General features: G+C 39.8%; 1 protein-coding gene across 3 annotated transcripts in view; it reads right to left on the reverse strand.

The window, feature by feature from the left end:
• The window catches only part of COL11A1 (collagen type XI alpha 1 chain), a 393,245-nt gene that overhangs the window by 24,118 nt on the left and 343,936 nt on the right, over positions 1-25,191 (reverse strand). For all 3 annotated transcript variants that reach the window (XM_078644690.1, XM_078644705.1, XM_078644698.1), the window contains 9 exons: positions 21,437-21,490; positions 19,310-19,417; positions 19,168-19,221; positions 13,743-13,796; positions 12,098-12,205; positions 10,697-10,750; positions 10,578-10,613; positions 10,415-10,468; positions 306-555 (listed from right to left, as the gene is read on the reverse strand). In XM_078644690.1, the coding sequence (XP_078500816.1) occupies positions 306-555; positions 10,415-10,468; positions 10,578-10,613; positions 10,697-10,750; positions 12,098-12,205; positions 13,743-13,796; positions 19,168-19,221; positions 19,310-19,417; positions 21,437-21,490 (772 nt within the window). The remainder of the gene's footprint in view (positions 1-305; positions 556-10,414; positions 10,469-10,577; positions 10,614-10,696; positions 10,751-12,097; positions 12,206-13,742; positions 13,797-19,167; positions 19,222-19,309; positions 19,418-21,436; positions 21,491-25,191) is intronic.

Here is a 25,191-nt window from a genome sequence, read left to right on the forward strand (position 1 = left end):
CATTCGTGCTTTCTCTCTCTACTTCTCTCTCTCTCTCTCTTTATCTCCTACCAAGAAGTCTGATTATGCATAACAGACACCATCATCTAGAAAAAGTGTAATCAATTGTCTAAGATAACCAACATGGAATGTCTTTGATTAATAACAGAAATAACCACCCAACAGCATTTTGGCAGCAATTAAATATCACACTGAACGGTAATTTGTTTGTTTTGATCAGGAGCCCCCAATGTCATGTAAAACAAGATTCACTCTATGAAAACACCTCATATCAAATGCAAATGAATATAACGATAACAACATACCGTCTGGGAATTCTGGATGACAAAGCTGCAGATCTTTGCATGTCCTGGCTGGGTTATTCTGTGTGCCCATTGGATATTTCATGCTCTCAATATCTTGTTTCAGAGAGTTCAGAGAGCCAAAGATCTCCTCCATGTCATCAGTATAATCAAGAATGTTATCTGCTGCATCAGCCTGCATATCATCAGATGATCGTCTTGTTTTCTTAGGTGATTGGATAGGCAGAGGCTGGATAATTTCCCCAGGGGGACCCTAAAAAGGAATTTTGGCATTTAAAATGCCATGCATTAGTTGATTTGAAACATAATGTCTTTTGATTTTGAGATTTAGAAAACACATGTGCATAATATATTTTTTTAGTTTTATATAGCACTGGCTAGACCCGAGGGTATCAGAGAGCTTTAGGGAGATGTGAATAAGTACCATCAAACTACATGTGAAGATTCATGTGGGTCAAGTCAAAAAAGTATACAGCAATACAACAGTTCAGTAGTGGTGTTAGCAATAATTTAAATTCTGAATGACTAAGGTGACCGCTTAATATTCAGTCCCTTTTGCAAAATACAGGCTTTTTTTTGTTCATAATTCCTATTTCCAGAAGTGGGCATTTGTAGGATTGTTTTCTTTTTCTGTATGACCATCCTTTTTGGGTACTATGTATGATGGTATTAGGACTGTGTGCACTGACACACTACTATGCAGATCCGTAGAGTCTGCACATTGATTCTAACATTGGTTTAACTCAATAGGTATACTCAAAAATGTTTATGGCCATAGAAGAGGGCACAGAAAACACGCCAATGGCATGGACAGCAGATGTAAATGTCATATGTGAGCTGCAGTGTTCATTTGCATCAAAATATCTTTGACGTGTAATCAAACCTATTTTATATCTATTGATAATTTACCTCTAAAATGTACCTTGTACGTCTAGAGGGCTGAGTGCTTAATGTATAAAAATGAACACACTACAGATTTGATATAGTCTGTCCCCACAATGACTGAATGTGCAAATGCTGTTTTCACTCTGCAGGTTTAGCTTCTCCATGAACAGTCCTAAGCAAATAAAATATCTTTAATTTTTATCTTGACTTGGGAAAATATTAGTGAAATGAATCACAGTTTATTTTGTTGTAATTTAATGATGAAATCAGGTTTGTGAGAATTTTAGTGCAATGGTATTTTATGCTGCCTGAGCCAAAACTGGGTAAGTTCCAGTTTTGCCACTCTTCTCACTTGCAGAGGCTCAATATATATTTCAGACTGTATTTAACAACCCTTTACTCAAAGGGAAATGGCATGGCTTCTGAGCTTAGGGAGGCAGGGATTTTGTAAACAACTGTTCCTTTACAGAATTAGCCTTCTGAGAGGGGAATAGGAACAGTTTGCAGAAAAAGTGCAGCCTTCACGCTGCTTCTTTTGACTTGGAGAGCCCAAATTAGGCTGACAGGATCTTGTCCTATTCATTCGCAGGTTCTTCCCAGACACTTTGTGGCTCTTGGACCTTACCTTGGAATGGATCTACTCTAAATAGGTGGATGGCTTAGGAAGAGAGAGAGAGGGAGGGACAAAGAATGAGATAGATAGAGCGAAAGAGAGAGACTTCCAATGGACAAAGGGGTTAGAAATTTGGATTTTGGATATAGGGATTCTGAGAATTTGGAACACTAAAGCAAAGTGAAAGAGTTGCAAAAGAAAGTGAGCACAGGGTGAAAATGTAGACGGATTGGGTAGGAAAATTCAGTGACTGGTACAATCCTAGATGTGGTAACTCTATACCTGAAGAAGAAAAGCCTGCTGGAAGAAAAAGACATATGGACTCCTAATTCTTGCTAGCACCCTGGGGCAGGAACTGCTAAAGAAAAGTCACCATTTAGTCATGCTCCTAGTGAGTTTGTTTATTTTTCAGTTCAAGCAGTCTGCTATTATATATATATATATATATATATATATATATATATAGAGAGAGAGAGAGAGAGAGAGAGAGAGAGAGGGGCTATGTGTATATATATATATTCACTGAAAAAACCATAGGTTATAGACCATATATAGTTAGGAATTAGCATTTAAAAAACCTTATTTTACTCACACAAAACCATTGAAATTCCATATATAGTTAGTTGCACTAACTATATATCGCGCACCCGCAATCCACTGCTGATGATGTCACATATTACATCATTCATGACATGGTCAGTGACATCACTGATGACATCACTGATGACATCTCAAATGACATCACTGATGACATCACTGATGACATCTCATTTGACATCATTCTTGTGCTAATACGATAAACCTCTTCAGACTCTAATATAACCTTAGATACACTCAGTGTATACAGACACTCACACACTGCCACTCATCCATGGAGTTACTCACACACCCAGTCAGTCATGCAAAGAAACAATCTCACCTCCATTTCTTCAACTATACAGTTAAACACACCTTACTTATTGAAACATATACTAACACATATTTACTCTCTTATACAATCCCTGATACAAGTTCACAATGATCGATACAACCACTCACTCATTCAGTGGCTCTCATGCACAGTTATTTATATATGCCAACTCTCACATGTACTGTGTTTTACATATGTACTTACTATGACATGTAGCATTGAGATATCCATTCACTCATCAATACACTCATGCACACAGTCAACTGCCCATGTAGCTGTTTCCACATGCACTCTTGAACTCATACACCTAGTGAATAAACTGCTCACACATCTATGCACAGAGTCACACACCTTCCAGCCACCCCCACACAAACTCAATCTCCCATAGAAATACTTGGGCAACCAATTAATAACACATATAGCCTCTCGTATAGCTAATGATCAACACATGCAGCAGTTTACATCACAACAGACATAATGATGCACAAATTAAGACAGTTTAGTCACTAACCCATGCATTCAGTGAGACACATTTAATCACTCACTCATACAGTCAGTCACGCACCTACTAAATCCTTCATCCAGACACTTATACATCCACTCATTCTTCAATATATCAAACATATTTAAACTTTACAGAAACACACAGTCACTGGATGATGTCATCAGTGATGTCATCAGTGATGTCATTTGAGATGTCATCAGTGATGTCATCAGTGATGTCACTGACCATGTCATGAATGATGTAATATGTGACATCATCAGCAGTGGATTGCGGGTGCGCGATATATAGTTAGTGCAACTAACTATATATGGAATTTCAATGGTTTTGTGTGAGTAAAATAAGGTTTTTTAAATGCTAATTCCTAACTATATATGGTCTATAACCTATGGTTTTTTCAGTGAATTTTCAAGGTTTTGTAAATGCTAATTCCTAACTATATATGGTCTATAACCTATGGTTTTTTCTGTGAATTTCATTGGTTTTTTAACAGCTAATATCTGTAGCTGTAAAATGTATTCTTCTTTAAATCCAAAAATATATTTTATATGTTTATGAATAATTTTTTTTTAAAATATTTTTTTTTCTTCGTTCCCGCTTCGCGAATCGGGAAGCTTCCCGTTAGCTGACCTTGATGCCGCGAAATAGACCGCGAGCCGGTAAACGTTTCTTTACCGCAAGTGCCGCGTTAGAAAACAACATCGTGACGCCTCCCGTCCGCATGACGTTCCACGTTGTCGCTTGATACGTCATATGACGTGCTACGTTAGCAAACTGGTACGCGAAGCGAGTGCCAAAGCGCAGGTTTCTGGAAGCAAACCGGGAGGCCCTGCAAAGCGCTTAACGTAAACACAGCAAGTCATGTGACTTGGTAATAACACTTTTCATTGGTTCATTTCACTTTTGGTTTCCTAATGATGTAAGACTAGGTCATATAATCTAAAATGAACACTTTTGATTGGTTGAGAACTCTTGTTTTTCCCAAATGATGAAAATCCCTCCTTCTTTCCTCACTCTGACTTTCATCATTGTGAGAGAAAGACCCTTTGTGATCACTGAGCAATGGCTTCTTTAGTAGCTTCAGCTGGTGCTTCCCCACCACCTCCACCACATCCAAGGAAGAGTGGACCACCTGCTCAAGTTGTAATTCAACAAGAAGAAGAAGAAGAGGAACAGGAGGACGAGCACGAAGAGAGGCAGTTTTTGCCTGAGCAGCCCAAGACGTCTCACCGGAAAGAAAACTTCATTTGGCAATTTTTAAAAATTCCCAAAGGTCAGAAAAAAGTAAATGCAAGATACGTAACTTGCCTTATATGTCAAGATAGACTGTCCAGAGGGACCGACAAAAAATACAGTTTCGGAAACTACACAATGCATCGCCATATGACTAGGTGGCATCCTAACAACTACAGTGCTGCACAGTTTCGGAACGACCTAGATAATCTCCCTATTATGGCTAGAAGATCTGTTGTACCGGAAGTAACGGGACCAGAGGGCAGGGAGATGGTGCCAAATATACAAATGAGATTTGGTGAAGTAAAACACACCTGCGTATTTTGCGATGGATTCATTTCCTACGGAGAAAGAAGCATCACTCTGATCAACAGAGCTATTGACTATCATATGCAAGTTTGTCCGAAACGCCCAAAATAATAAATACTTCTTTTTTTTGTTTTGTTGCTCCTGTTGAGCCCTTTACAATGAATCGTTTTCATTGCCCCCTCCAAGAAAAACCCAAAAAAATATAAAACTGTTCCGAAAAATTCAAAAACAGTAAAAAAATGTTCAGAAAAATAAAAAAAAAAGTTCTTTTCAGAACTACCTCCCCGTTATTAAAAAATTGGTACAATATTTGGAACTGTGCCAACCTCTATTTCTCTTAGTTCGCTTCCTAGTTCGCTCGCTGGTACGCGAACTGGAAGCGAACCAAAAACAGTAAGTATAAGGGAAGGAAACACACACTTATGTTAAAAGAAAGACAGCTATAGGGGAGTAAACTAGAGATACTATTACCCATAATCCACTACTGATGATGTCACATATTACATCATTCATGACATGCTCAGTGACATCATCAGCAGAGGATTGCGGGTTTTTTGGCAACATGCCTTATCCACGGTTTAATAACGCTGCCTTTTGCTTTATATAAGTTTTCAAATTGTATGAAATATATACCAATAGGTCTTTATGAACCTTTAGGTAGTGCTTTTGTTCATGAGGTCTGGTCGCTTCCATACACATACAGATGTTTCAAAGATGATCAAGAAGTTTATCTGAATGGAGAGGAATGCACTGAGACGCCAGATCATTCACTAATGTGTAGGCACATACAGTTACACGATTCATGCAACAAACACCGACCAAATATGGCTTGCGTGTTGCAAGGCACGCCAGTTCCTGCTATCATCCCCACGTTCAAGTTGTTGGAAAATGGTAGTTATTTGATGCTCAATAATGAAGATTGTTCTGAGTTAATTAAAAAGTATTCCTTTTATCGTAACAGTAAGTGAACGGGTTATTTGCTGCAGAAATGTTCTATTTCCTCCCACACATGAACATAGGGAGTTTTCAATCTGGCCACAAATACCAACCTTGGGACACGTTTCAACGGCATGACAAGAATAAGAGCTCTTTTGTCTCAGAGAGAGGTGGCCTTGAGTTCGGCCCGTGAAACTTTCGTACTTCACATAGCGAACACCCGTACACAGGTTTGCCTTTCAATTTCAGCAACATGTTTCCGACTATCTTTAACGCATCCTACACAAAATCCCTGGCACACTTTTTTAAAGTTGTTACCAGTGGTCTCGTGACTTCATTTGAGAAAATCTTTGGAGTCATCCCTGCTCCCTTTCATTCCATTTTCTCCACTCTGCTTCGTGGATTGCATTTTTACTTGCATTACCAGCGGACGCTCTTGTGCTTTTTTACATTTTTAAATATGGATGTCCCTCCTATGCAACCTCCGACCCTGCAGCTGCTGACACTGTTCCGCAATCGCATGCTAGAATATTATGGCACAATGCCGTTGGCGATATTAAGCACGGCATATGGATTATCTTTTCGGTTCTCCTACTTCACCTGTGTCCAGCCTGTATTTCACTGCCTGACCTGTGATTTCGATTGGGCCATTGATTTGTGTCTCTGCGGACCGGTTTCTCCTGACGTCGACTTTAATCAGCTGATGACTCCTATCATTACTCACGAGTTGATTTGTCCTGGCGAAAGGATTATGGCTGTGGCATTGATGCATGGACTACTTGGTCCCTGGAATTTACTGGCGGCAGCACAGTCTTTCTTGGAACACAGCTTTCTTGAAAACCCACCGAGCTGTCCTCTGATGGTGATAGAGGATCCGGTGCTGGGAGAGCACGTATGTTCTTTTCCGCTTTTAAATTGGATGGCTGAACTGTTTTCGGATGAAGACGGTGACTTCCTATTGGAGGCTGTTGCAGCTTATTTTGCATACACAGTTATGTCATAGACCTTTTTCATGTTTGATATGCTGAGTACTAGCATTTCATTGACAATTCATGGACTTATTTGTCAATTTTTTATTATTTACCTTGCCTATTGGCTTAAGACTCGATAAAGTACTTGGCTGTTTTATTTTTCTTTAGCATTGAATTTTCCTAGTTTTTAATGCTTTACCTTGCGGACCGTCCACATATAAACTTGCAATCTGCTCTCATGAGATGGCACTTCTATTATCTTATTCAGTTCGTTTCCGGATCATGAGGAGGTGTCATCTAGGTCCTGGATATCTTTACACCGTGTTAAGTTAGCATGGGCTCATTACCGGTTTAAACGCCATTTTTCCTTTTTTGCAACTTCTGCACACGACACTTAGTTGTTGCTTTAGCTTTCCACCTAGTAGTTCATCGTGGTTTACATGAGAATAATATGTTATTGGTCTACTATCTGCTTTACTTGTTAAACTATATCTGTACAGCGAGTGCTAAAGTTTCAAGAACAACACGATACAGAATTGTTATGAGGTCTGATCTCCACGACTTCATACTCATAACATAAGTGCAACTTCTGCCAATTCTGGGCATGAGGCGGGTTTTATATTGCTTTGCCGAACACACATACACAACAGTTGATGCGGTTCACATGAAGAGAGAGCTGGTGTATGCTGATGTGATTCCTTCAAATGTAAGACACTAAAGTATGGGCACGCCCTAAACCAACACAAAGAGACCTTCTTAGCAAATAATATAATATGTGTATTAGGGAGGGTGAGATATAAGCAGCCGCGGGCCGTGGAGGGAGTTACGATGGGGCAGGGAGGCGGGGAGGGGGAGAAGCAGGGTGGAGCCCTCTCTACCTTGCCCCTCCCCCTCCCCGCCTCCCTGCCCCACCGTAACTCCCTCCACGGCCCGCGGCTGCTTATAAGTGTTGCTAACTCTTATTCATTTACAGCATGTTAACATACTGTCACCATTCGCTTTTTATGTACTAGTAACTATGCTGGTAATTTTGCTACTGATAATATGTGTACTTGTATTCTCCACCCTGCTTCTCCCCCTCCCCGCCTCCCTGCCTCACCGTAACTCCCTCCACGGCCCGCGGCTGCTTATAAGTGTTGCTAACTCTTATTCATTTACAGCATGTTAACATACTATCACCATTCACTTTTTATGTACTAGTAACTATGCTGGTAATTTTGCTACTGATAATATGTGTACTTTTATTATCTAAGGTACTACGCCTGAGAAGACGGCATTAGTAAATAAACATTTCAAATACACATGTGTTCTTCTTAACTCCATGTTCTGGTTTCTAAGAAATATATAACGACCGACTGTTCATGAGTTCCACGTATCCTGAGGTACTATAAGTTCATATTCTGGATTGTCTAAACATTGAGAGTTTGTTATATCCAATGTGACACTGTACCTAGCTTGCTAAATAGTTTTTGATTACTAACGTGAGTTTTGGGACACCCTAATTCGCCGAGGTTCCAATCCTCTGTCCACAGTTCTGTGTGAGAACAGAAACCCTGCGACAGGGGCACCCCCGACCCTTGCTGGAGCTTCATCACACTTGCGATACAACTCCAGCAATGCGCCACCTTTACGGCACAGATACATCACGCATCTGTGCTGTTTTTGCCCCATGATGCGCCGCATTGTAAATGCAGCACACCATAGGTGACGGAACAGCGGCACAGAATGACTAACACATCCCTGGTGATGCGCCAGTCATCATAAATCTATCCCTATGCTTCTTATCTTGTTAGAGATGAACCGCCATATGTATCATAAAAGTTATTTGCATTTCCTAAATAGCGAACTTTAAGGAATAAATAGCGATTCTTTACCATTCCTAGTTTGCGATGAGCTATTTGCTAATTAGCCGAATGTAGCCCAATGAAGCCCAATGTAGCCCAATGTAGCCCAAAGATGGCCGCCAGACACACAAAAAAACAAATGTAGCCCAAATATCAGCCAGATGTAGCCCAACTATAGCCCAGTGACAGAATGACCAATCAGCTTCGCAAACCTCCGTTACGCGAAGCGGAGCGCTGTTACAGATATATATCTTTTTTTGAACGTTAATTTCTCAAAATCCACTGGAGCACATATATTGAGACCTAGCAAAGGCACATCGGGCTACCAGTCCCTAATATTTTGCCAAGTTTCGTGCAAATCCATTCAGCCGTTCAATTATTATTTTTATTATTTTTTTTTGCCCCGCGGGGCCCTTTTAAAACCTCCACATCAAACCTAGGGGGTCAGCGAGGATCTACTATGCCCCCTTATAGTTATTTCCCCCTTTGTTTTGACCTCCTCTTGTCTCTCGATCCTACCGAGAGACAAGATGGCGGCCGCTACGGACTGTTTGGAATGTTGACAGACGCCGGAGAACCAATCAGCTTCGCTTCACAAAGCTCCGTTGCGCGAAAAGTCCGCGAACCAGAGCGCTAACCGGTCCGCTGTTACAGATATATATCTTTTTTTAAACGTTAATTTCTCAAAATCCACTGGAGCACATATATTGAGACCTACAAAAGGCACATCGGGCTACCAGTCCCTACAATTTTGCCAAGTTTCGTGCAAATCCATTCAGCCGTTCGGGCTAAAAGTGAGGCCAACCGCCCTATGGAAAACTCAATGTTAAAAACACGTTTTGGGACCCCCCTTTTTTCTCGGCCCCCACTGGACGAACCCCCCCCAAATTTTCAAGGGCTGCTCAGAAACAAAATGTGCCATTTTCCTGAAAATTTCAGCCGATTCCGTCCACAAACGCCAAAGTTATTAGACATAGAATTTTCAAAAAACCCATAGAGAAAAAATCCTAACTATATATACCTACTGGCGACCGCCAGTAGGTAATATACATATATATATGCATGTATATATAGATAGTTATATATACATATATATATATAGCTAGATCAATAGATAGTTATATATATATATAGCTAGTTCGATAGATAGATCGTTAGATAGATAGATAGATAGATAGATAGATAGATAGATAGATAGATAGATAGATAGATAGATAGATAGATAGATAGAGATAGATAGATAGATAGATAGATAGATAGATAGATAGATAGATAGATAGATAGATAGATAGATAGATAGATAGATAGATAGATAGATAGATAGATAGATAGATAGAAATAATCTTCCAAGTAAGTAATAACTAAGCATCCACCATTAAATGCTTGCCTCCAGGAATGCTGAATTCAGCCAAGTTCATTAAATAGATTGAACAGACCCTTCTTTCCTAATGTATTGTTGACTGACTGATATTCATAGTTTTTGGGTTCTTTTACAAAATTTCTGTTGTTATGCTCATAATTTCTATAACTTTATTGCACTGAACATGAGTTTCCTACCGCAATTATTTAAAAGTCGGTCTTCTGAATATTGCTACATTATCACCATAAATTTTAACTGGTCTATTCACATACATTTTTGTGGGATAGCCCTACCATATTTACTCTCCATTATCTTTGTGTGATATCCTGCGATTTTCTTCCATTTTTTTCACTATGTATTGTTACTTTTAGAAAGGTAATCCATTTATTTGTTACATCTTAAAATATTCACAAATCAAAGCTTTTCTGCTTCATTTGTTGAGCTGTCTTCTTTGAGACCAACATTAATATTACATTCTTAAATATGTCACTTAGTTGCCCAATAACACAACTGTCACATTGAAGACTGTACTCATGCTCTCATACTTACAGGAGGCCCAGGAGGACCAGGTAAGCCACCATCACCCTTTTGACCGGAAGGACCCTACAAACAATTTAACGAATATATATTACGATCACTCAAACATGTCAACCAATATGAGCCTAAATATCAAGAAGCATTGCATAACATTTTGCTAATTGAAAATACTCACTGATGATCCCTTTACACCTTTTGGACCTTGAGGACCCTACAAAGATATAAAAATAAAATCTGTTGTTATAACTTTTCATTGAATAATACACTAACATGATTATTTGTGGGGTTACTTACAGGTAAACCTGGAGGACCTGGTGGACCAAGAGGGCCAGCCGCACCACCAATACCCTAAATAAAGATAAACAGAGGAAAATGTACTTACATGTTTTTTTAGAAATTATATCAAAACTGTTAAATATATCAGGACAGTGGTATTTTCATGTTTTCTGTAAAAGTACGTAATAAAGAGTCTAGCATCTGAGGAGCCAGAAGTATTTTTGGTTTTGACGATGCACTGTGAAGTTTATGAAACTCTAAACCAAGCTTAATTTTGAATAAAAAATTCAGTACGAAGTGCTGGCTAAATACTTTCCTTTTTTGTATATGTGGTTTTACATTTCATTTACTATGCCACAAAGTATCGCTATACTTTGTGTGAGGCCTAAAGTGCTATAGGAAATCTACTCCATGTTGGTAACCTCCAGAAAAGACTACAGCAAGTAAATTAAGGGTTTTGAGCAAAGAGTGTTACTTCTCTTTGATGAAAGGTGTTATTGACCTGTACTCTGAGAGTTAACGGTGATTAGAACATTGGAATATTGGGAGCTCCACTGAAGACAATGGAGTGCTCCCTGCTTCTACGGGCCGCTAAAGGCCCGCAGAGCAACATTCCAACGTTTGACAAAGGCCTCTCGGAGCTCGAAATCCCCTCGAGCTTCGAGAAGCCTTACTTTTATTTGTTAGAACATTCTGCCCTCGGGTGGCAGAATGTTATAATTGCCTTGTAGCCCTTCATAGCAGGACTATAACGGCTATTAAAGTCCCATCCCTTGTTAAAGTCCCTCTCCTGCGGCTCGCACCTTTAAAGCGGGAGAGGGCCTTTAATAGCCGGTATTGCCCGCCACGGAGGGCTATAAGTCTATATTATGTAACTCCTCAGCAGTAGCAGTAATTTGCCAGTGGCCCACCCCACATTATGGGTCTGAGACGAAAGTGAGGGCACATAATGAGTGAACAGGCAGTTAACAGTTGTTAACACAGCTAAAACTACTAGGATAGGGCGTCTAATTTCACAGCAGCCAATGAACACACCTACTGGCACTGTCTGTTTCATATACATGTCAACTGAATCTAGAATGCAAGCAGCAACAATAATTAGTATCAGCATTCTAAGCATATTGATTGATTGAAACAATCTCAGCATTCAGTACAATTGTTTCAAGCTTGAACTAGGTTGTTCTGGGGAAATAATACTCTCAAAATGAATCCATGTCAACACAAAGAGGAACACATTTTGATCTACATCATCCGTTTCCTTTCCCCAGAACAACTGACTAGCCGAACCGGTCGATAGAGAGTTAGCCCTTGATAGTGTTAGCTATTGTATTTATTAAACCATATTATAAAATATGCCTATTTGCATGAAAGATATACATTTTAGTGAGATGTTTAAGGAACAATGTATGATTTACTTACACCGTCACCTTTAGCACCATGTGCTCCCTGCAAACCGGGAAGTCCTCTGTCACCCTTTTCACCCTGCTCACCGGGTGGTCCAATCAGACCAATCAAACCTGGATGTCCCTAGAAAAAAAGAAGGATTGCCATAAGTTTGATTAATGGTTTGACAAAGAGACTTTTATGTTTCTCTGCAGTGAAAGTTGAGTTAGATTTTTGTAGTGGATATTCTTGCACACACATATTAGCCACATACATTCATAAATCTGTAGTTAATACACTTGTAGAATACCCTAAATTCCTTAATGCATACGTTTCGCCATACCTTATCTGGACAACGCTTGTAAAGAAGAAATACTCATGAACGCACACACGCATCCACGTGCCTTTGCATGCACACACACACACACAGCCACACACACACACACACACACACCTCCCCCGATGGCAGGAAACGTTAAAATTCCATTGTATAGTCTAGTTTCCTGGAGAAATTACTCCATATTTACTCGTAGAGTCCTTGCTAAAAGCATATTATTGTGGAAAACAACTGATCCCTTACTCACAAAGCCTGTTTAATGATTTTTCATTTCTCTGCATGGATTTAATTTGTGGTGTTCTGCTTCTAGTACAACACCTCTCTTTATGGATTCTAAACCGTAAAAAGCCAGCATTCAGTAAGCAAAGTATAGCTCTGGAAGTGCACAGCATGATTACCTATACAGAAAACTGCTCAGGCCTTTCTTTTGTTCTGCTAACCTAACTCTGTATGCTGGCTATACGCCAGGCTTCCTAAAAACCGCACCATAATTACATATACATGACACTGGCACTCTTTACACGGATTCCTGCAGCCACGCTGTGAACAATGATGCTGTCATATCTGAAGGCTCAGACTTTATGAACACTCATGGCGTTCTCAAAGTGCAAAATAATGTCAGTATTTTATATTTTCAGTGGCAAATTAATGACGGAAGAGCTGAATAATTCCTCAATAAAGCTTTTTTCAAGAAAACAAGTGTCATAAATAGTTTTCAGTTTTTTTCTTTAGTGCTCTCATGAATACTGATTTTGTTGTAAATGTATCCCAGTATTAATTTATTCAAGAGAAAACATGTTTTTCGCGGGTTCCTTGCTAGCATGTGTTGCTTATGGTCTTCAATGTATACTGACAATTTAAGTTAACATAACTTGGCCCACTGACATCAGTTTGCCTATACTATATTGTTTCTGAATACAAACAGCGAGTAAAACCTTTTTAGGTATGGGTTTTTACAGCACGGCTATTGGAATTAATGTTAACAATATACATACACAGGGGTTTTATTCACCCCTTTTGGTTGTCTTCCACTGGACTCTTCAGCCTTTGGCTTGAGACTTTGGCAGTCAGATCTGGGCTTAGACAAGTAGACTATTCTTCTGTCACCTAATGCTATTGGCTGCATGGATGTATTCTTCCACTTCTGCTGGAGTGCTTTTAAAGAAGTGCCTAAGGGACTACTTTTAAACTATAGCCCTCACTGTGCGTTCCATGTACCTCTCTCCCGGGGGTATTGCTATAATGTGCTAGCTCTATACATGTTAGCAAATTAAATACAGAACTAAAGGCTTTTCCAATAGTTGTTCATCAAATATAACATTTTACATACAAAGTGTTACCTACCTTCTCTCCCTTAGTACCTGGATCGCCCTTCAGTCCAGGCAGGCCGGGTGGACCCTACAAACACAACAAATAACAAATGCAGTTTAAAAAAGTAATATAATATTCAATGATGTGTATGTACAATTAAAAACACTTCCGCACTGATTACGAATCAGGCAGAATTACTGTATGGAATTCGAGTCTGGCTGATAATGACTTGAGCGGTATTCCCACACTGTAACCAATGTTACTGGCCTGCAATTCCAGCAAGTAAAACTGTATGAACACTTGGGGGCTACAGCAGCCAAGCCTTGCCTCTCAATCCATACCAACTTTTTTCTCTCACAAAAGTGGAGTTTAAATGCTCTCCTATACTAGAACTATTATTCCTAGTTTCCCCCTACTTTCCTTACCTCTCCTATTGCCACCCTGCCCCACACAGAAGCCACTGCACACATTTACCACCCACTATAAGTAGTTGATACATGAGTGCGTTTAACCCTATGGCTTAAGGATTACTCTGCAGCATACTGCTTGATAATTCCATGTCTGCAGAGTTATTTCGCATTCTGAAGAGACTCAGTTATAATAGCAGAAATTTAATTTGGAGATCCTGGCCAGTAACAGTAATTCTGACCGCTGGGATTCTCAGCGTGGAATTCCACTTAACTTGTAATCAGGGCCTTAGATGCCCAGTACAAGAAGGACAGTTTTTGGCTAAGAATTCCACCGACCCTACAGATCTATTGATACAGTAGGAATCAGAAATCCAGGGACTGGGGATTACTCGTCATTACAAACTAATGTTGAATAAGACGGAGTAATCAGTATTTCTCACCAATTCACACATTTTTGTTTTATGCAGATTTTCACCATGACATATTTCTTATTTTGTGCATGTGAAGTCTGAGGGTGAAAAACTCAGATGGTGTTCTTATTACCATCATCCTTGAGAGTAACAGGGCACTTATTTTAAGATGTCAAGTATAAATAAAGTAACAGAAAATAAATAAGCAGACAAACTCATCCCCCTACAAAAAGAACATGTGGCTCCCATAATTTTGAAAACTAAAGAATTCGAATAGACAAAATGTCAATGTGTGTGCCCCTTTTGATGGGTGATCGGTATACATTTTGCAAGGGGATGACATAATTAAGGTTTTTATGAGGTATTTTTATATTTATATCATGAACTCCACATACTATCTGTGCATCCTGTCCTTAACTTAGAATGGCTTCTTCTTAAAAGAGGCCTGGTGGAAGTTGACACAGTTGCTTTAAACAGCAAGGTGTTATGGATATATCCAATTCTTCAACGCCTTAGCCTCTGTGAACAATGTCATTTTCCAGAATCTGGTTCCTTCTGTAGCATAAAGGTGACCACCCTTCTTCAATCAATCAATTAATCATGACTTGTAGAGTGTGACTAATCACACCTGAGGGTATCCAGGCACTGAGGATCTTGCTGCAGAGGCTCAGTCGAACAGACAGGTCTTGAGTCCCTTCCTGAGTTCCAGTAGTGAGGGTGAGTTCTGGAGGCAAAGAGCGAGGTTTTCCAGGACCTGGCAGCAAGGTAGGAGAAGGAACAACCTCCGCTGCGGCTTTGAAGTATGCGGGTGTGTGAGCAAGGTGGAGGGAGGTGGCGCGAAGTTGTCTGGAGGGTTGATGGAAGCTCAGCCGAGGGTTGGCGTATGCTGGACCTTTGTTGTGTAGGGCTCTGTATGAGTGGCTCAGTATCTTGAAGTGGCATGTCTTCTGAACAGGGAGCCAATGGAGCTTCCTAAGGTGGGGGAGATGTGGGACCGCTTGGAGAGGTCAAGGAACTAAATTGTAACTTAAAACCGATTTTACTATTAAGAAGGATTTTTAAATACAAATTTTCAGACACTAAACATGAAATCTTTACCTCATTAAAAAATTAGCTTCTATTAAATGTAATACGGCAACCAAATATCCTATGGCAGAAATAGGCCTCATAGTAGTGAAAAGCAAATGTTGGTGTTGTTCTCTATCATGATATTTAAAACTTAAAGTTACATGTCCATCTTTTTAATTACAATGCACCCTGCCCTATAGGCTACATAGGGCCTATATTAGGGTGACTTATATGCAATAAAAGGGGGTTGTAAGGCTTGGCATGGGAGTTATTTTGCCAAGTCGAACTGGCAGTTTAAAACTGCATTCAGGTTGCAGTGGCAGGCCTTGGACATGTTTTAAAGGGCTACATAAGTGGGTGGCACAATCAGTGTTGAAGGCCCACTAGTAGCATTTAATTTACAGGCGTCGGTATATGATATACCAGTTTATTAGGGACTTATTAGTAAATTAAAGGTGCTAATCAGGTGTAAGCCAACTTCACCATGTGAGAGAGTGAGCACGAGCCCCTCAGCACTGGTTAGCAGAGTCCTAAAGCCAACAAAAGCACATTTTGAAAAATAGGAGCTTGAAGGCAAAAGGTTGGTCGGAAGACCATCCTAAGACTGACAGATCGAACAGCCCTGAAGCAGTAGCAGTCTGTCTATTTCCCTAATTAGACTTGAGCTTCAGTAGGAATAGATTCTTGGTGCTGCAAAGCACAACTGAAGCTGTTTTTTTCAGTTTGGAGCAAATGTTAAAAAAAGTATGCAAATTTGTGAGTCAGAGGAATTCACAACTTTGTATACCACAAATTGTCAAGACAATAGTATACCCAATTGCTGTTGCTTGACTTAATTTTTTTCATGAACTGTAACTTTATCTGACTCCTACGTTTAGAGCTAAAACTACAACAATGAGTCTGCCTTGCGACAGCACCACACTGGGCGCACACAAAACATTTCTTATACATAAATACACCAGGATTTAATACATATTTATCACTAGGGGATGCTTTGGAGGTTAGGCTCTTAGCCCAATTTTGTGAGCTCCGAATATATAGGGACCCTGTGTTCAACCTTGCCATGAAATTCTTATTTTAGAGATTAAAATGAAATGGCATTATATAAGGCACACTTTATTCACTTTTAACTTCCCACATATTGCTCAATGTATTTAAATTCAACATTGACAAATAAGTAACATGCAGCGTTTTTCCCCATGTATGGCGTCTCCCTCAGTGCAAACAAAACTGAAAATGAACTGCAATGCCACTGTGCTTAAATAAGAAATCGCAATACAATGCGTACTCACTCACAACATTAAGTAAATTTAGCAACAAAAAGTATAGAGAAAGCACAGAAGAAATTATAAGGAAATTGAGTAAGTGTACATTTTCTTTGCCTCATACTAAAGTGTTAGGGGTGTGAGGTTAATAGGAGAAAGGCGTTGGCAACTCCAGGCAGAGGACAAGTTTGAAGTAATGGCAACCTTCTGACCTTGGCACATATTCAAAGTTGCCTCATCTTCTCAAGTACACAATATCAATCTGAGCAGTCTGCTTTCATTTCCATAATGACTTATAATTAAATACAGAGACCAGATAAGATCCATAATTCATGAAGAAGGGGGAATATTAAAACAATGAAGCAATGTTTTTGAGCACCCAAATGTCTGATTTGTATATATATATATATATACAGAAATGCCTCACTCAAGGAAAAGTCAACAACTAAACCAAATAATCATATGATACCTTTTTCCTTCTGTATTTGATATATGGTTCAATTTAATGTGATGAAAATGCAATGCTGTTCTATAGCAACCGAGGCTCATCAAAATTCAATACTTTAAAAGATGATATAGAATTATTCAGCCATCAGCAAGGTCGGCATACACAAGGCAGTTTATGTCTTAAATGGAGATTGTTTATAGTGAGGGAGCCTTATAAATAAAAAACGAGACAGTGGAACAGTGATGTAGAGGGAGGTAGATTGATACATAGAGAAAGATAGAGGAAAACAGACTTATAGATGCACAGGTACAAAAGTATACAGGCAGACCGCTAGAGATTGGTATAGCTGTAAATGCATTCATGCAGATAAAGACTAATAAAGGCTGGACAAATATGATGGATATTAGGAAGATATGTAAATAAATATGGATTATTGTAATACATTTTGTACAGAATTCAATACTACATGTTCCCATTTCTTAGCATTGTGCACGTAAATTGAAAAGGGCACAGATACACACAGACAGTTAGCGAGCTGCATGCAGCTAGCTGGGTAGATGAAGATAAATGGCTATTAATATATATAAAACAGTGATATGCGTAATGCTTTACACATATCAAGATCCAGACATTTTGCTACTTGCTGTTAAATTAATGTAAAGACACACACATTTGTCTTGTGTGAAAATCTGACACTCAATAACTCGTTGGATCTAAACATCTCCATATCGAACCCACGTTTGAGGATGTGGAACCATATGCACGCTTCCACACAGCAGCGTCACAATCAATGTTTCGCTGCTGCTTGATATGGTACTTTAACAAGGGAGCAGGCCTTTAATGTCTGGTATAGCCCAGCTATGGTGGGCTATAAAGCTATTTGAACATTCAGCCCCATCAGGGCAGAATGTTTTAATTAGTAAAACAAAGGCCTCAAGGAGTCCGCGAGGGTTTACATCCCTCAGCTCTGAAGACTTTGATCACAGCTGGTGCTGTGAATGTTCTATATCTAACAGCCGCGCGCAGGGCAATGGCTGTTAGCTTTTGAACATTCGAAAAAACAAGATCTGTGAAAAAGGGCTGAAGTCAGGCCCCGGTTCTTACCTGGCTTAGCTGAACTGCTTTCTGTATTTCAGTCAAGCCAGGGACACCAAAGAGCTGAGCATCATTCACCCCTTCCTCCATCTGGAGCCCCAGTACAACTGAGCTGCAGAAGGATGAAAATGAGAAGGCTGCAAGTGTTCTCCTGCAAGACCTCTGCCTTTCTTCTTCCTCTACCTAATTAATATATTTTCGAGAGGGAGGGAAGAGAAAGGAAGGGGCTGTGTATTAGGGCACTGTACTGTTGAAAGCAGCAGGCCTATACCAGTGCATGTAGGCTGCTGCTACTCCATTTTCTTCAATGGAGACCTCAACATCCCAATGTTCTAATAATTGGTGTGATATTTATCACATATGATGAAATAAGACATCACTGACTCTGAATTTCTTGAGGGTGCAAAGGGAGTGAGTGAAGTAGGAACAAGGTAGACGCCTGAAGGTTAGGAATGTCGCAAAGTCTGGCTTGGTGCATCAGACATAACCTTTGTTAGTTATTGCTAATGCAAACACTCACTGGAAGTATTAGTCAAAAGACTTGACACTCCAAGCCAGATCGTTTTACAGAGAATAAATATATTTGAGGCAGAATGGAATGGGGGTGATGGAGACTATTTTAAGACTGCAAAATTGCAATGTCATGCGACTTCAACTGTTAAGTTTCTTTGTATTCTTAATTTAGAATGCACTATTATGTTGGGTAGATGTTTCAGCAATCTGGTTTTACTGGAAGACAATACTGGGAGAAAGTGTACTTACCATAGGACCAGGTGGACCATCCTGGCCTGAAGCGCCAGGTAGACCTTGTTCTCCCTATGGATACACAACGCACATATTTGTTAAGTGCAAGACACTCTTCATTTCAGACGAAAATATATTTAAATATGAATTATGCACTCACCACTGGGCCAGGAATACCCCGAAGACCTTCTGGACCCGGTTTTCCGGAAGGACCTTGAGCCCCGACTGGTCCTGTTTTGCCTGGGGGGCCTTCAGAGCCAGGCTCTCCCTATGAGAATATAAGCTCCATTAATAAACAATTTACAAACCTGGATATGTTTGAAATGGCTGACAAACCTCACGAAAAGAAATGTATTAATGGTTAGAAAGTAGTTCACCTACAGATTCAAGCAGTTCAGACAAGCTTTTATGCCCAGAATTTGTGTCAACTTTCAGATTGTGTGCCCAGGGGAACTTTGGCATTACAGCAGGGGCTGCAGATGCTTGCATGGTCCTGTCTGTAATTTAATAATGCATTAAAGCTAAATGGATGGTGTTATTCTCTCATTTGTAGAGGGGCATGGTCCTATGCAAATGGGGAAACTCTTTGCATCGGTGCCATAATACAGATGTGGGTAAAGGGGCAAACAGGCCATCAGCAGTTTCACTGATTGTGTGCTACAGAGATTGCACACTGTGCACCCCTCCAAAGGCGCCCCATGTGAGTGGTCATGAGATCCCAGAATCCCCAAAGCATTCCCTTGTAGGGAGTGTACAGTCCCTCGCAGCACCCGCCCACAGGGGATTCTATGCCTCATCCTAAGAACGAGGCCAGATCATCTGGAAGTGAAAGGCAGAGTCTCAGTTGAGACTACGGCTCTACTTTTCATAGATGCTCTTCCTTCACCCCAGGTGTGAAGTGGATTTGCAGTTGAACTGAAGTGAGAACGTTTTCTTTTGTTATTGAGGACATTGTGCGCCTGTCTGCACCAGGGACACAAAGTTAAGGACACAAAGTTAAGGGATACATAGAAAGTGCACCAAATCAGTAATACAAATGAATGAGATTGAGCGCCATCTGGTGATAAAAAGTTGAAAAATAATTATACTCTCTTGGTTGTCTTCAATGGCAACTGGTGCAGAAATGAACATTATAATTGGCTCTCTGCAAAGCACACTGAGGGTATCATGACATTCTCCTCAGATTTTGACTTTTTAACTTATTTTAGGACAGATGTTACGCATTATATCTCAGTTCAAGACCATATTTAATTCACAGAATGTCTTCTCCATCTTCTATAATTATTATTTTTTTAATTTTTTTTATTAAAGTTCTATAGCAGCAAGATAATAAAAAACAAACATAAATAGTACAAAACAAAGCACCTATATCAAGACAACCAACATTACACATTTAGGCCCCATCCTAACCGATGTCCTCTGCTTTAAATTAGATGAGATACCCCCTGTTTTATACATGATGGACTTAATTACCCCGCCATATACTCCCTCACCGCCCCCATATCAAAAATCCTAATTTCCTTTTCCTAGATCCCTTAACAGCATATAAACTGTATTCCACATTATAAACATTGAGAAACTTAGCCTGCCACATCTCAAAGGGAGGGGTCTCTTGCTGTAGCCACAAAGAGACAATTATCAGCCCAGCAACCGCCGTGGCCGTAAAGATTAAATACTGAAGCTTATATAATGACTGCCCCTCACCGACCTCCTCCCCAATACCAAGCAACATCATGGATTGAGAGATTTTAACACCATCACCGGTTAATTCTGTCAAAAACCTCTCTATAGATTCTATCAGAGGGTCCAATACCTCACACGAAAAAAAAACGTGGACGATATCTGCACTATCTTTACCACAACAAAAAGACTTCCCATCATGCTGACCCCACATGTTCTATCATTTTTTATTGTGTCTTTTGAACGCTCTCATTGTTTCAGCAGCGACTTTAGTGAATTGTCTGCAATTTTGAACCCATCATCTGGACAGCCATCTTCAGTTCTAACCAGCAGTGAAGACCTGCCAATTTCCCTATGAAACACTAGCACTGTAACCTGGCAGTCAAATAAACTGTGTAAATAATTCTCAAAATATGAAAACATAGGATGGCTGAGACTAGCATGTTTATTTGTGTTATTAGTAACACAGCAATTTCTCCATGTGTAACAGAAAAAGTTACATTAAGCCACTTCGTGTCAAACGTTTTGACAAGCTGTACAGGAAATGATCACATTAAACCATTTAGTCACAAATGTGTTGACATGCTGCGCACTCTTTTAACTGTACCTTTGCACCCTTTTCACCTTGCCTTCCTTCAGCTCCAGCAGCTCCGTTAGGACCCTATGTAATTCAAATCAAAAATAGATTAAGTTGAGATTTGATATGCTAATTGTTCAACGGAATAGTTTGCTGTACTGTACCAACTTGGCACGAGGAAATACTATAAAATGACATTATTTTGCTAATTGAAGTTTTCGCACGAATTTTTGTGGAAAATTCTGGCACTTTGCCTTGAACTCAATGTACAAGACGGACGGACGTTGAGAACACTTCGACCATGCTTCGCTTTTCCACTCTATTTTAAGAGCACAGGGATTATTCCGTGCTCACCTGCATCCCCACATCACATGTATTGGATTGTAAGGGATGCTACGGTGGCCTCTAAGTGCCGCATTTATTTTGCAATCTTTTTTCGTTATAAGGGATTGCTGCAAGATTACCCTCAATATTTGATTCTGCGCTATAAACTGAAATGATTTTGATAATAGCAGGCTGAGGATATACACGAGCTCAACAAAATAATGCTTTTGTGTGCCCAAAGACCTAAAATCTCATGTCCACTAACTATATTTCAGCACCTTGTCACTTCTGTTCTATGTACATTATTTGCTACTGAGCCACAGCGAATCACTGCTGTCATCTTCCGCCTTCAATGTGAAGCATTTTCTATTGAGAAACATATATGTACTCCCTTTCATGTTAGCCCAATAGTAGAGCTGTCTACAGTAAATCTGACAATGAATCATCATATATTTAGACTTGATCCTTATGTTGTTGTATGTCTGCCTCCCCTACCCGTCCATTTAATGTGAGTCATCCATATTTATATTAATATTCCATGTATAGATTTTTATCTGTGCATAATTTCTATAAGTAGAAGGACACCTATAATTTTCTGTTATTGTTTTAATTGGGTTGTAGTGCATGCTAAGGAAGATTAAAATATTGATGTATGTTTAAAACACCGCATATTTATTCATTAATGTTCACATTCGGTGCTTTCACTAAGACATCACCAATATATATATCTTTATACCTGAACCTACAAGGCACGGTTGAGGTCGGAGGCATGCAATCGATGACGGCAGTATGTAGATAAGATAGGCTGAATAAGCATTTACCAAAGAACTCTAGTAATAGAAAGTGGTCCCCAGATGAAAAAGGGTGTTTTCTGTGTTTCTGAACGTAATCAACCACAAATCCTTTGACATCACTGATTTCATTTTTCATAAAAATTCCTTGGTGTGCAGAATATTCGTGCAAGACAGCAGGCATTTTATAGCATTTCAAATTTGTTTATTGAGACACATCTTTCATTTCCCTCATTTATACCCACATACGGGACTGCTTATTTCTCCATGACTTTGCCCTTATGTTACGTTATGTTATTGTTATATGTATTTATACAAAACTCTTAATCAGCAAAGTATTTGGATGAAAAGCATGATAAAAATCACATAACTTGAAAAAAGGTGGAAGAACAGAAGAAAAGTACGGAGGAAAAGAGTAAGCACTGTGTAGCCAGGGTTTCAGACCTTTAAGAATCTAGGGGGCATATTTACAATAACTGGCGCATCCCTGCATATCAGCAGGGATGCGCCAGTTATTGTGTGCCATGCCTCCACCACCATGGATGCGTCGCATTTACAATGCTTCGCACCATGGGGCAAAAACAGCACAGATGCGTGACGCATCTGTGCCGTAAAAGTGGCGCATTGCTGGAGTTGTGTCGCAAGTGCGACGCAGCTCCAGCAATGCTCTGGGGATCCCTATCTAGTTAATGCTGCGTCAATACTTACGCCGGCTTCAAGCAGGTGCAGGGTTTTGACGCAGCATGGGTCTAAAATTGACAGAGTGAAATCTTGTAGATTTCACTCAGCCACTTTTAGGAGGCGTTCCTGGGCCGGAACGTCCCCCCAGCGCAGGAACGTCTACATGCGGGGCAGGGCTTAACAACGTGATGCATCTCCCTGTTGCGTCACGTTGTAAGTACCCCGCACCATGGTGCAGGATTTGCGCCGCCGCTGCATCACAAAAGTGACGCAACAGCAGCGTAAATAAGGTGCAAGGGGCTTGTAAATCTGCCCCTAAGTATATTTGGTTAATGAGCGTAGATAGTGAATTCTAAGTCTGGGTGCTTACTACAGAGAAGACTCAGTTGCCAAAGGTTGGCATTCTAGTCTTTTGGCCATCCAGTAGGAAGAGTTTGGTGCAGGACAAAGTACACTAAGGATTGTACCAGCGGAATTACCCATATGCCACTCTTTTTTAGTTCTCTTTAATTATTCTACTTCTACTAAAAAGCAGCCATGGTCAGTTCATAAGCTGAAAGTCCATGCCTGTTAAAATGCATAATAATACGAAATGCTCTTTCTCCTATATGAATGGAGACAAAGTATCAATTAACAGCGCAATCCCTCTGTGATCCAAAATAATTGATAAATGGAATGAATCATGATTGCTCTAGAACGGGGGTATTGCCATTAATAAAACCCGCTAGTAATGCTTTAAGCAACAAGACCTCAAACGAGCAGCTCTCTTTGAGATGATTGCTGGCTAGGCGCAGATGGTTCATCTGCATAGAAAGCTTCCTAATTGTTATTAATCTCCCCCTCCTACTCTTGACTTGTAGTGTCTGCTGAATTTTAAGTGGCATTAGGGAATCCAGAAGCAGCACCCTCGAAGGGCAGCTCTATTTGCAGTTCACTTTGTTTACAATTTGCATTGGCTGAACATTCATCCAATTTAACTTTGCTCGTGGGTACGAGATTAATGCATATAAAAGGCGCACGCTCAGCTCAGAGAGGTGTTTAACTTTGCTTGGTTATAGCACTTTGTTCCATTGTGGAGCTCTGTGCTATCATTAAAACGTTAAACGCTGCAACTAAAGCCATAGTCTGCTTTATAGAGGCTCTTAAATTGTGCTTAACACTATGGCAATATGAAGGCATAAAAATGAAATGAGATTAAGTTCAGATTCCTTGTGCGTTCACCAAGCATGTTAAGAAAACAGAACTAACTAAAGAAAAAAGCACCTCCTTTTCCAACAAGTATGCACTTGTGCCTGGTGTTTGCTTGGTTTATGCTTGTATTTGTAATTGAAATTTCCTCCTTTTTTTCATTACAGGAAGGAGATTTTGTCACTAAAGTTATTGTTGTTATTATTATTATTATTATTAATATTATCATCATCATCAATGGAATAGTAATAATCATAATTTTTGTGTGTTCCTGTGCTACTTCTTCTGTTTCCAAGCATTATAAATAGGAGGTGTTCCTATTACTGAAAGAATGGAAAATTGACCTTGTTAAGAATTCAGACTCCTGACCCGCAGGTCACAGCAGAGGTCAGTGGCCAAAATGTATCTCATAAATCAATCCTGCTGGTATTCTTTTTTACTTCAACAACAACAAAAGTAGGATAAAGCATCATTTCGAAACAAATTATCTTAACGTTATTTATTATGTGTTCCAGAACGTAGCATGCACTCCTTTTATTCAAGCTGGACTTACGTTTTAGAATACAGGATATAGCATCGTACATATGTTTTTAAATTTTACTCAAGACAATAAACCTTTGACTTCTTCTACAAGAAATTCTCACATATCAGCATTAGAGCTAGAACGAGTGAGCTTGTTGTACACAGACTTAGCCACAGAGAGGTTCCATTAGTACCAGCCATTTCATTGTAGGGTAAGAATGACTTTTAGACCATATTGGTTTTCCTCTGCAACACAGCCCTTCATCCAAATGACCATAG

This window comes from Lissotriton helveticus, chromosome 1_1, assembly GCF_964261635.1.
Source record: "Lissotriton helveticus chromosome 1_1, aLisHel1.1, whole genome shotgun sequence".
NCBI classification, from domain to species: domain Eukaryota; kingdom Metazoa; phylum Chordata; class Amphibia; order Caudata; family Salamandridae; genus Lissotriton; species Lissotriton helveticus.